The sequence below is a fragment of the Olea europaea genome, chromosome 20 (genome assembly GCF_002742605.1).
Source record: "Olea europaea var. sylvestris chromosome 20, O_europaea_v1, whole genome shotgun sequence".
Classification (NCBI taxonomy): domain Eukaryota; kingdom Viridiplantae; phylum Streptophyta; class Magnoliopsida; order Lamiales; family Oleaceae; genus Olea; species Olea europaea.
In genome coordinates, this window is record NC_036256.1 from 11,063,644 (window position 1) to 11,076,850 (window position 13,207).

General features: G+C 33.9%; 1 protein-coding gene across 1 annotated transcript; it reads right to left on the bottom strand.

The window, feature by feature from the left end:
* Positions 1 to 9,812: 9,812 nt before the first annotated feature.
* Positions 9,813 to 11,014, bottom strand: LOC111369060. Its single transcript, XM_022990545.1, has 3 exons — positions 10,783 to 11,014; positions 10,496 to 10,720; positions 9,813 to 9,931 (listed from the first exon to the last, which is right to left on the bottom strand). The coding sequence occupies exons 1-3, from the start codon at positions 11,012 to 11,014 to the stop codon at positions 9,813 to 9,815; spliced, it is 576 nt and encodes a 191-aa protein (XP_022846313.1).
* Positions 11,015 to 13,207: the final 2,193 nt, after the last annotated feature.

The window sequence follows — 13,207 nt, forward strand, 5'->3', positions numbered from 1 at the left end:
TGTTACTAGTAGTCTATTTGAAAGTTCCTCAACTATTTATCTTATTTGATTCTTTAAATATTTTATGGCAACATTCTAAATTTGCAAGCTTTGATCCGTTTGTTGCATGTGTTAAGTGGATATATTTGCTAACTTAGTCACAAGATCTTCTAGTGAAAACTTCTTCTCATTTTACTGAAATCCTAGTAGTGCGATCTAAACTTCCTAATTATTACTTCATTGAAAGCCTAGGTAATTTCACCAGCATGGGTAATATGTGTTAGGACTTGGATTGTGTTGTTGTCTTTGAAAATTCTGAGTGTAGTTCAGGTCTTCTATTATCTAAGCAAAAGGAGATCCTATATTACAGTCAATACTCTCGTGGTTCCTTCCACAATGTTTGCATTTCAATCCCATTGTCTGGGTTGCGATCATCTAATCTACTTTCCATGCCAATGACGCCAATTGTACTGAAATTGCTATCAAAGAATCAATATTGAATACCCCAGTAGCTTTCTTTCCACTTGCCCTTTCAGTAGGCCAAAGTGCACTTGTAAATGCTAAATCCATCATGATTTGGTAGACCTAGTCCTCGGTTCTTTTATGATAGAACCATCACATGCAAAGTCTACATTAGCCCTGCTAATCGGGTTCATACCAATGTAGAAGGATTGCACCTGAAGCCACTTCTATAATCCATGTTGTGGGCATTGACAGAGTAAACCTTTGTATCATTCCCAATCCTCTGAATACCATTCTAAGTCTTATTGTTGGAAAGTAGTAATCTCATCCTTTAGCTTTGCAATCCTTTCCGGCAGGAAATATTTGCTAAGAAATTTCTAACTCAATTGGTTCCATGTTGTGACGTTCTGTGGTGGACAAGTGTCTGACCATTCTCTTGCTGAATCCCATCTGATTGCTTCACTAGACACCCCCAGTTAATCAATTATTGCACACATGTCTAAAAATCTTGATGTATGCACGTTGGGATTCTCGTAGCTCTCCCAAAGAATTGTAGCGTATTTTGGAACATTTTGATGGCATCTGTCCTCAGGTGAAAGTTTGCTTGACCAAATGCCAGATATACAATACTAGACTAGCTTTCCACTATCGGTGGAACCATATACTCAACCATGACCCTTGCGTTTTCATTGGCTGCAGCTATATTTGGTTGTGCTATTCCCAGATTAGCCCTGATAACTATTTGATTCAGATTTTTGTTTGCCTTTTCTTCATCTTTTTTTTTTTTTGGTATGTTTTCAAATGTTGTCTTCTTCAAATGTTGAATGTTCATTCAATCTCCGAGTCAAATTGAGCAAGATCCTTGGTTCTCGAACTTTGCATACAAGTCACTGAAAAAGAAAGCAAGAAACACTATAAAATTTTCTTAATATAATAAACTAAACTAAAAAAAAAAAAGGTAAAATTCAGATTAAAGTTAAAATCAACTAAAACTTATCAAAAATTACAATCTCCAGCAACAACGCCTAAATTTTTTCATTTGATTACCCTCAAGTGAACAAGATCGTGAACAAGTAATAAAGTAGTGTGTAGAGTGTTGAACACACGAGGACTGTGCATTTGATCGAGTTAAAGCTAACAATACCCTTAATCGAATAGCAAATTCGAGTTGTTAATAAATATTATTTAAATCTGTCAATAACTTGAAAACAATATGAAGACAAATTACCAAATTCATGAGATGTATTTCTAAGATGTAGAATCCCCTTTGTTAATCCATTTTTTATTTCAACAATTTTAATTGACAATTTGAAATTGTGCTTGTTGGTCAATATTCCTATTTTATTTAAAAGCTTTTCTCGATTGCCATAAAATCTAATCCTACACGCGACCTTCCTATATCTCTATGAAAAATACAAACGTGCAAGAAAGTATTATACGAGCTAGAACATCTATAAAAATCATGTGAAGCATACAAGTATATCTCTATCCTCTATTGAATCTCACAATGTTTATCAATATGTGCTATCGATTCTATATCTCTATCGATGATAATAAAACGCACAAACAATTCAACTAGTGGCCAAGTAATTGAATAGCAAACTAAATCATAATAAACATCCAAACAATTAAATAAATTAACGTCAATTTAATTATTCAAACCAAAAATTTCATAGCATGGGTTCATCACATCCTAGCAATAAAAAATTTGGCCAAACATAGAGTCAGGATTAGACAAATAAAGTTTGAACGATATCACCGAGTAATTGACGAAGTGTAATTAATTTCCAAAGTGACGCTACCGTTTTCTTTCTCGAACTCTATTTGTGTATATAATCCCACAGCAATAGCCCTTTTTTCGTTTTTCTCAAACAGCTGCTTTCTCTAATTTTTTAACTCATGCGTGTGTATCAGAGCCGGTCCTGTGATTGTCAGGGCCTGAGGCGAATTCCATAAATTAGGCCCCCCGACGAAATCAATGTAAATGCAAAATTCAACTGTATATTATGTGATCTATTGCTAGCTTAAAACTAACATTAAAACAAAAACCAAATATATTATGGAAAAGATTTATATTATAATTTAACAAAATCAACAATGCCTCAAACAATTTCATTTCGCTTCCTTTTTCTCTTTTAAGCACCAGACCCATATTTAGGAGACATAGTGTATGAGTCTATATCTAATGTCCAATGATTAACTAAAAAATAATTATAAAATATCTCAATCATCTCACAATTACAATGTTCAATATAGTTACTACGTGTGTTTGGGCAATTGTTCATCCGACAATAACAAATCATATAAGCCGACCAGGCAATTATATAAGCCGACAAGGCTTCAAACATTTCCAATATCTTCAATAACAAGTTAGGGCAAGCCATTGCTTACCTAAGAAATGGAATTTCGACGAAAATTGTGGACTTACACCCTTGACAATTCCACCGTCACAGCTCAAGTCTGAAATAAAAATTTAAATAAAATCAAAGACTTGCATATGATTTGACAATAATAATTCATACATTTACAGAAGAAATTCATAAATGTGTCTTAACGGACCTTAGGTAAATACAATTTTATGAACAAAACAATGGATAAAATATGGTTTGATGTGATACAATGGTAAATACAAAACAATGGTAAATACAAACATTTCCAGTTTTCGTGTTCCATAAAAACCAGATGAAGTCACCACTAAAAATCTAAAATCTATGAAATTCCATAGATCTAACACACACACACACACACACACACACAATAAAGACAGCCTAATTGATAAAATTCATCAAATCAATGGAAAAAGTTTAGAAACGAAATGAGTTATGGAGACAACTAGACTCACATGAACTAAAGGAGCCCTTCTCCAATTCCATGAAAACCCAACTTTTTTAATGCCTAAAAAGATAATTTTTGCATAACGTACTTAAAAATAGGCATAAAAGGGTAAAAAGATTACCTTTGTGGAAAAATGAGGAGCTCTCTTGGGAATATTAAGAAAATTAGCACTCGAAGCGGTAGTGGAAAAATAATACCTTGTAATATTAAATGATTTAAGCTTCCTAGATACATAGCATTCTCTCATAAATTTCATAGCAACCCTAAACCTTTGCAGCCATTTCTCTGAAAAAGAAGAAAAAACATGTTTCCAACGACCTCACCTAAAAAGACTAATAATTGTGAGTGATTGTATTTACATAAGATTATCTATATAAACAGATAAACTCATGGGTGCAAAGAGAGCGATCCTAAAGAAAGGCCTCTGTATTTGCGAGCAAGACTAGAGTAGTAGAGTTACTACTTACTAATACTAGCAAGTTGCTGGTGGAGCGGCGGAGCCTGGAGGTGAACGACGGCATACGAGCGGACTCGACGGAGACAGACTGGTGGAGTGAGTGTTAGGCTCGTGACTGGAGTTGCAATCTTGCAGAGTCGAGGCGACGATTATGAACAAAGCTCTGGGATTGAATCTCAGATTTGGGAATTTTGAGATTTTAGGTAAATCAATTGAATTGGATATATAAGTTGGGTTGGGTAAATAGATTGGGTTGTGGGTTGTTGTTAGATAATTGTGTATGGGCTATCCCCTTCCCTTCTGGGCCTTGTTTTGCCAAAAAAAAAAAAAATTCTGGGAAAATTGGGCCCCTTACGGTCTTGGGCCTGAGGCGCAGGCCTCATTTGCCTCGCCTCAGGACCGGGCCTGGTGTGTATATGCATATGTTTCCCAAGTTGGCAGCCGCCATTGTTCATTTTTTTAATTTATATTTCCAGTGGGCAGGTTGTTTTTATTTTCTCCGATTTCTCTCCTATGCTTGTATATGTATCATGCAACCATCGACTTTATTAATTGAAGAAGTCAGCCTACAGTCACCCCAATGCTGCTGCCTTTACTGTGGTTTTTTCCTTTCCAACCAACTGCCTTTGATTTTTTTTTCTCCAAAAATTGTCGTTTTCTCTTTTTAATGTATATATTTCCAATAAGCAACTCATTTTCTATATATATATACACGCGCACACACTCTTTCCAACCAGCCCTAAGTTTGAGCCCAACCAAAAGTTCAATTTAGATTCAACTTGATTCCAATTTAAAGTCTAATTTAATTCCAAGTAAGAATCCAATTGAGGCCCAATTAATTTAATATTTTCTTCAAGTCATCCAATCCTCCAAGTTAATGCCATTTAGTCCTTGAATTCATCAATTGTTTAGACTTTGATCCCCAAAATTTGTATCCAATGACCAATTGATCCTTATTTCTTTTCCAAGTTACTCTAAACAAGTCAAACACTGAAAATAAACGAAAATCAAATATAAAATCACTAATTTCATGACATACAAATTTAGTAATGTGACCTACATAAGTGCACAAAATGCACTTATCATGATAGCTTTAGATTTACCGAAGATCAGTATAATATACTAAATGGGCACATTGATTCTCTCACTTCTTCAGTGAATGGCCTCAACAATCTACTTCATTGATTTCAAGCGCAGCAAAATAACATCCATGCTCGACATATGGAGATGTAGACATAGCAGACTACCTTCTGCGTCAAATTCTATGCTCGCTTTCCACTATCGCCACCTTCAACGCCTTAGTTGTTTTTTGCTAGGAAACATGTCTTAGTTTTTAGTCATACTTTCAATGTCTTTCATGTCATTAATATTATGCTATTATTTGATCCATTTCTTAATTTCATTACTATGGTTGACATGTTTTTTTTTTTTTTTTTTTTTTTTTTTTTTTTTTTTTTTCCCTTTATTTTTTTTTTTTATTTTTTTTTTTTTGGTTATATTTTTTTTTTTTTTTTTTTTTTTTTTTATCTATATTCCCATATATATTTTTGCTTATGATAAAAAGGGGAAGATAGATAGATGATTATGCATGATAGAGGGAACATTGGAAGGGGGAATATAAGTGAAAATAAAAGGGGAATATATTGTCATCTTAGTTGTCATAATCAACAAGGGAAAAATTGTTGACCTATGGTTGACTTCTCATTTTGATTATCACAAACAAATTATATTTATTTATAATAAATTGAATTCGAGTGTTTATAGATATTATTGCAAAATCAATACAAATGAAGACACGAAGATCATGATCAAAAGATGTGCAATTGACGATTGGAACAAAAATTAGCAATTGATGGACGTAAAGACAAAAATCTAGTACCTAAGTCAAAGTAATTTGAAGAAAAAGTCAAAAGTCAAATACCGAGACATTAGATGTAGATGCTTTGCATTTATGCGTAAAGGTAAAACATTTTAATTCTTAGCATTGAATCGAAAATGTCTTTATGCATAAGAAAGACTTACGTCACTCAAACGATTGCATAAAAGTTATTTTCAAATGATAAGGTTTTTAACTCGATGATCAAATTATTAAAAAATCACTTATCTTGAAAAGTAAAGTAAAAGGATTCTTCAAAAGCCTACATTGATCAAAATTATCATGAATGAAAGTGTCCAAGGACATTATGTCCATCCGGACGTCCGGATGATCCAATGACAAAAAAATTTAGTGTTCTATATTTGATGCGTAACGGCTATTTCTGCACTATCTGGTTCAGATTCGGACGTCTAGATAACTCATCTGGATCACTAACATTTTTGGCATTTTGACTACTGTAAATATCACTCTACTTTTTCATTGAAGACAACTTTCTAAGAACGTTGAAGTGAAGATATTATTGATCCAAACTATTTTACTTTTCATTTTCCAAAAGATCATTTCATTTATTTCTTGAAAAACTTTTTGAGTAAATCAAATTATTGAAAATCACTTTTCTCATAAAGATTTTTCTATTCTAACACTCGAGCTATATTTATTACTATCTATTAAAGTGTTAGCCTACTTCTTTCTTGGTACTTAATTTCTTTTATATCATTTATTAAGAGAAAATTTTTCATTTGTAATATTTACTTTTGTTTTAACTGTGAGTCATGTTTAGATCCTGTAAAGTTTAACGTTGTGAAAAGATCGATACTCCTTATTTGTAAGTCATCGGAAGCATTGTAGAAGGTTAGATTGTGTCATAAGTCAATCACATTTAGTGAAAATGCCTTATTCGTGGCGGAGAGTTTGATAATGGAGGATGTAGATCATTGCGTTGGATCTAACCTCTATAATTAAATAGTTTGCATTCTATCTCCTTTCTATTTATTGCTTTTATATTGTGCTCATTAATTCTCCTTATTCGATCTCATATTTGTGTGTATCTATTTTATTGCTACATTTGCTAGTAAATTATTTTTAGACTTGAATTTATTTTCAAAAAGGATTTAAGAAACAATTCACCCCCTCTTGGTTAGTTATTCTTGAGCTTTTAAGAAGAACTTCAATTGGCTGAAGCCAATAAATATTTTTCTCTCCCAGGATCTTGACAAGGTGAAGAATAAAAAGGCCTTACTTCATAATCAGCTGGAAAGTATCGAGACAAAAGTAGCTCGTGGAGTCGAACCTTTATAAAGTAAGGCTAATGGGTGAAGCTTAATGAGGAGACCATGCAAGAGTGGGGCAATAAGGTTCTTGACATTATTAGGAATTTCCATCCTGACACGAATACGGATTTCTTGAAAGCTCATAAAGGGGATGTCAAGGACACATTATCTTTCGAGGATACTCCTTTAGCTGTTAAGGCTTCAAATAATTTGTCTACTTCTGTTGAACCTTCCCAACTTATAGATCCTCTAATTATTCTTTCCAGTGAGGCCGTTGCTAGTGCTAAGCTAGCTATCGATCCTACTGATGCTCCTCTTTTCTCTGAAGCAAGCGGACCCTTTAGGGATAATGCCCCAGTTAACCAACACGATCTTACTTCCGAAAATCTCCAATCTTCAGTTGTTGATTAACTTAGATATATAGTTTATTTTTATCTCATTAATGAAATTTCATTTATCTTTTGTATAAAACTACTAATTTGACAATTTAATAATAATATTTCATTATTTACTTACTACGATTTCGTTCATTTGTTATCTATTAAGGTTTGTGCTACCTTGGTCATTTGACATTTAATTATGCTTCATGTAGATACATATATGACAAGTGTATCTCAATAACATAATTTATTGTATATTTAACAACACAACTTACCAAATAAAACTTTATTAAATCATCGTAACAACATAAAAAGGGGTCACATATTAATACCATGTCCCCTACCATGGTTCTCCTTACATAAGTACTTCACTCATTGTTACAATATGTCATGACATTTAAACATAGCAGGCATGGTCTCATCCTTATGGTAATAATTCCCTTTGTGGTGGAAATCAGTTAACATTTTTCTCTAGCGATTTAACTTCGCCTTCAATTGAAATTCCTTAGCTTTATTTTTTGAAAGTTGGCGGAATAAGGCTCACCTTCATGTTTTCCGTGTTGTGACCTTTTTTCAGTTTCAATCTTGGTAATTGTTTCAAAACCCATGCTTTTTTTAATATTTGCAAAGTCGTCCTTATTATTGGGCATGCTTCTAAACCTTTCATTCACAGTGTTAGATGCTTTCTTATGAAAAGTTTTCAGGTAGGTTTATCTTCTTTTCCACAATAAGTATGGTATTGCCCACTATGGGCTTTAGGATTGTTTTCCTTCAAGAGCTAAAGTAGCATTCACATACAATAGCTTGATTTCTTTTGATATTGACTACCCTTTAGGCAGTTTCGAATTTCTTGCCCAAATGATGGATAGATCTTACTGCTGTCCACTACTTTAGATAAGGTCTTCATAAGACCATTATAATCAGACTTTCTATCCATGATTAGAAAGTCTGTATATCCTTGAAATGCAATTGGCTCTTCACCGAGGTCAATTGTTAGCATAATTCATCCTATCAGGATCAAACTATCTCTAGTGAAACCATATAAGGGTTCAATCATGGGTACCTAGTGAGGATTGACCTACATTTGATCTAAGGCATTTCCAAACAAAATATTCACAAAGCTACCATTGTCCACATCATGCGACTAAGGCTATTCGGAACTATTACGCTCGTAATATCAATCCATCATACTAGGCAACAACAAACATATCTTCATTTTCTCCATATTTATCCTTCCAATTTTCTTTTGGATTCTCAATTTTCGTACTCAACCATACATTTTCCCCCATGAATACCTTCAGTCTTTCAGCCATCTCTTAGATCCTTTTGCAATGGATATCTTTTTCCTTAAGCGACGATGTTGAGCAGGAAAAATGTCGGCTTGCAACTTTGTCAGTGTTTATTCCCTCTATCATTTTGGATTAGCATCACCATCTACAAGATCATCACTGCTGTATTCTTCGTTTTCAACCTCTAGAAGTAATTTTCCTTCTGTTTGACTCATTTTTCTCAGATCTTACGAATTTCAAGGTTTCTGTTGCTACAACAAAATTTCATGATTTATTTGTTCAAAGTTTCCCACAGATGATGTGAATATAATGATGACAGAATTCTGATCAACAAATCCTCTCATCTAGTCAAGATTTCACCTCATATACTCACTAGTTTTGATGCTCAAACTTGGCGTTAGAGGAAAATAACTATTTGGGAGGGAGAAACTTGAATCGCATTCCTTTTTCTTTAGAGTGGGGGTATTCATAGATTTCCCTCCAAATTTGAGATAATTCGGTCATTTAGGGAAAACCATTGATGACGCCCTCTTATTGCCTAACTTGAAACTGATTCCGTTAAGACTATCACATTTTATTCATGGTGATGTGAACCCACGCAACAATGGTAGCTACGAAACCCACACAAGATTTATTCAACCAAGAAAGCCAAGAAATCAAAGTTTAGAATTTGATCCAAAAATATTGCACCAAAGAACCAACACAATCGTCGACAATATGTTGACCCCGTGATCACAAAATTCAAGAATCTCTCCCTAATTATTTGAACGCCATAAGAAATAATTCCTAATAAGTCCATAAAGTTAGTGCAATGAAGATCAAGGAATTAAAAGCAAAATTCCTCACAAAATAATCTTCGATATGATGTAGGAATGAAAGTTATTTTACAATGTAAATAATGAGTCCTATTTATAAGAGACTCATAAAACCCTAGTTGACATGAATAGAATCGAAAAGATTACTAAAGATACCAAAAAAATAGAGTTTTAACATAAATAAAAGATCTTACGGAATTGAAAAAATCAAGTTTCGAAATGTACTATGCAGCCGCATAGTTCTAGCCTATACGATCATATAGGTCATTGCAAACCAGGGCAACTCTCTGTCATATACTATGCGGTTGTATAGCTTGTTTAACTATATAGTCGTATAGTTGACTCGACCAGCCTTTCCATCCATTGCTTGAATCACGTTTACCCATTGTTTTTCTTCTCCTGAGCCCAATACGAAATTTGTTCCTTTACTTTTTTTGACCCTTTTCACTCACGACCTAGTTATAGGGTCTTCCTCAACGACCAACGGATTCTTGTCCGGACTTGTCTTCATTCCTTGGATCACATCATTCCCTCCCTCTGCAAAAAGATTCGACCTCGAATTTGCACCTACATCAAAGAGAGAAAGATCATAAACATTATACTCATGAGGAAGATCTAGTTTATAGGCATTATCATTAATCCTTTCAAAAACTTGAAATGGACCGACTCCCCATGATTGCAACTTTGATATTCTTTATTCTAAAAAATGTTCCTTTCTCAAATATACCCAAACCCAAGCTTCAGGTTTAAATTTAAGGCTTTTCCTTCCTTTGTTTGGTTGAAAAACATAGTGCTTATTCTTCTTCTCAATTTGCAATCTTATCTTTTTAAGGATTGATTTTACAAATTCTGCTTCTTCTTTCCATCTAATCTATCTCTTTAATCAGCAGGTAAGGAAATTAAATCCAAAGGTTTTAGTGGATTAAAACCATATACAAATTCATAAGGCCAACAAGAAGTAGTAGAATGCATGACCCTATTGTATGCAAATTCAATGAATGGCAAGTACTCTTTCTAACTCTTCAAATTCTTAATAACTATTGTACGTAACAATTGTATCATGTTCCTTTCACAACCTCAGTTTGTCTATCGGTTTGTGGGTGACAAGTAGTAGAAAACAGTAACTTGTACCTAACTTGTTCCACAAAATCATCCAAAAGTGACTAAGAAATTTAACACTCCTATCCGATACAATGTTTTTTGAAATCCCATGTAAGCACACTATTTCCTTAAAGAAGAGATCCGCAATATTGGTAGCATCGTCAGTTTTATAACACGACATAAAATGTGCTATCTCACTAAATCTATCTACCACCACAAATATGGAATCTTTTCCTTTCTTAGTCCTAGGTAAACCTAATACGAAGTCCATAGATATATCAACTCAAGATTTACTAGGAACAGGTAAAGGTATATACAACCCTTGAGGTAGAACCTTAGACTTAGCCGTCTTACAAGTAATGCATTTCCTACAAATCCAATGAACATCAATTTTCTCCAATAAAAATGTCCACCTAATATCTCCAAGGTCTTCTTAACCCCAAAATATCCCATTAAGCCTCCACTGTGTACATCTCTTACTAACAATTCTCTCATTGAACATATAGGAACACACAACTTGTTTTCCCGAAATAAATACCCATCACGCATAAAGAATTTATCTATAGATCCTTCAATTGGAATAGATGTTTGTAAAGTTTATGAAAAAGACTGAGAAATATATGGAGACAAATAACCAATTCATGAAGAAGATTGAAACAACTCTCCAAACTCAGGGTACCGCAATTAAAAACCTGGAGACACAGATAGGACATATGTCACTCGCTATGACAAAAAGGGCACCAGATACTTTACCAAGCAATACTGAGCTGAATCCTAAAGAGCATGTTCAAGCAATCACTACAAGAAGTGGGGTTCAATTACCTGAAATGAATGTGAAGAGATCAAATGCAAACAAAGAAACAGTGCCTCCTTATGATGAAAAACATGAGGAGCAAACTGACCAGACTAAGGAAACAGTTACCAATGAAAGTTCAGAGACATTATGTGGTAAGGTAGCTGTTCTAGTTAAACCCTATGAGCCTCCCATTTCATTTTCCCAGAGGTTGAAGAAGCACAAGTTGGAGCAGCTGTTGGGAATTCACTTATCATGCACAGCAAAAAATAAAACAATTTTCGATGCCCACCAGGATTCATCTTTATGTTTAGATAGGAATTGTGATAAAAATTTTACCTTTTTTCGAGATCTGCAAACATTTTGTTTTTTCTTTTTGTCCAGCAATCTTGATTTTCCTTTCACAGCTGTCCAATTGTCCAGCCCCCAACGTTGATCCACACATAGAATAAGATTTTATGATTAGGGTTTACTTCTTGTGCTAACAGGAATAATGAATTCACTACTAATTGAAAATCCTAATCACTTATTTATATAAGCCCAAACGAGCTTGGCCTGACGAGCCCAATATTTAATTAATCTATTAAATTCGGTACGTGAATTAATTAATCCAAGTAATTTAATTCGGGCCTATAAATAAGCAACCCAATTAATTAATATCCGATGCTTGTTAAATTAATTAATTGACAAATCGTAATTTTTCAGTTCTCATTTTGTGTGCAACGCATCAAGTTCCCGATGACGATGCCCAACGACGTGAAATATTATTTTGATCTAATCAAAATTGACAAATTAAAACACCTTTTTAATTTATCACAAATTCACACTCGTCGTCCCAGATTGACATTTAGTAATGTGTCAGGGCAATATATGTGACGAAAAATGTCACATAGTATGAGAAAATCAAACTCGTTCGTTTATCATGAAACATAATCCCTTCGTCAATATGATTCGATCAATTACGCGATATGGAAATGTGTCAGTCTCAATTATCGATCATATCTTTCACTCCACTATTAAGTCAATATAAGTCGACAACTCATTTTCGACTTATGAACACACCTTGGCCAAGGATTTCGTTATCGACTTAATTGAATGAAATGCATATCATAATCACTTACTATCTAAGAGTGACAAATTTTCTATTGGTCATTCACAACCTTCTACAATTCATGACATACCCAAACGATATCGTATTAGCGGCACTTGTCAGAGCAACATCCAATATCGTCAAAGCATAATTGTCCTCATATAAGGTACTATTACGACCTCAAGTTCTCATTTTGTGTGCAACGCATCAAGTTCCCGATGACGATGCCCAACGACGTGAAATATTATTTTAATCTAATCAAAATTGGCAAATTAAAACACCTTTTTAATTTATCACAAATTCACACTCGTCGTCCCAGATTGACATTTAGTAATGTGTCAAGGCAATATATGTGACGAAAAATGTCACATAGTATGAGAAAATCAAACTCGTTCGTTTATCATGAAACATAATCCCTTCGTCAATATGATTCGATCAATTACGAGATATAGAAGTGTGTCAGTCTCAATTATCGATCATATCTTTCACTCCACTATTAAGTCAATATAAGTCGAAAACTCATTTTCGACTTATGGACACACCTTGGCCAAGGATTTCGTTATCGACTTAATTGAATGAAATACATATCATAATCACTTACTATCTAAGAGTGACAAATTTTCTATTGGTCATTCACAACCTTCATACAATTCATGACATACCCAAACGATATCGTATTAGCGACACTTGTCAGAGCAACATCCAATATCGTCGAAGCATAATTGTCCTCATATAAGGTACTATTACGACCTCAAGTTAAATGACCAATTTCACTACTGAAAGTTAAAGATTAGCCGCTGAAACTCAGATAGTTATCCATGTGGAATCTGTCAGCGGGTCTCCCATCAATGTTTTGTTC

Bases quoted from the DNA above. Each gene is read 5' to 3' on its own strand.
- LOC111369060 (XM_022990545.1), bottom strand. From the start codon at position 11,014: ATGCGTGATGGGTATTTATTTCGGGAAAACAAGTTGTGTGTTCCTATA. The intron at 10,721-10,782 runs GTATATACCTTT...ACTTCGTATTAG, and splicing joins AAGGTTCTACCTCAAGGGTT to GTTTACCTAGGACTAAGAAA. The intron at 9,932-10,495 runs GTACAAGTTACT...TCTTTGATGTAG, and splicing joins GATTTTGTGGAACAAGTTAG to GTGCAAATTCGAGGTCGAAT.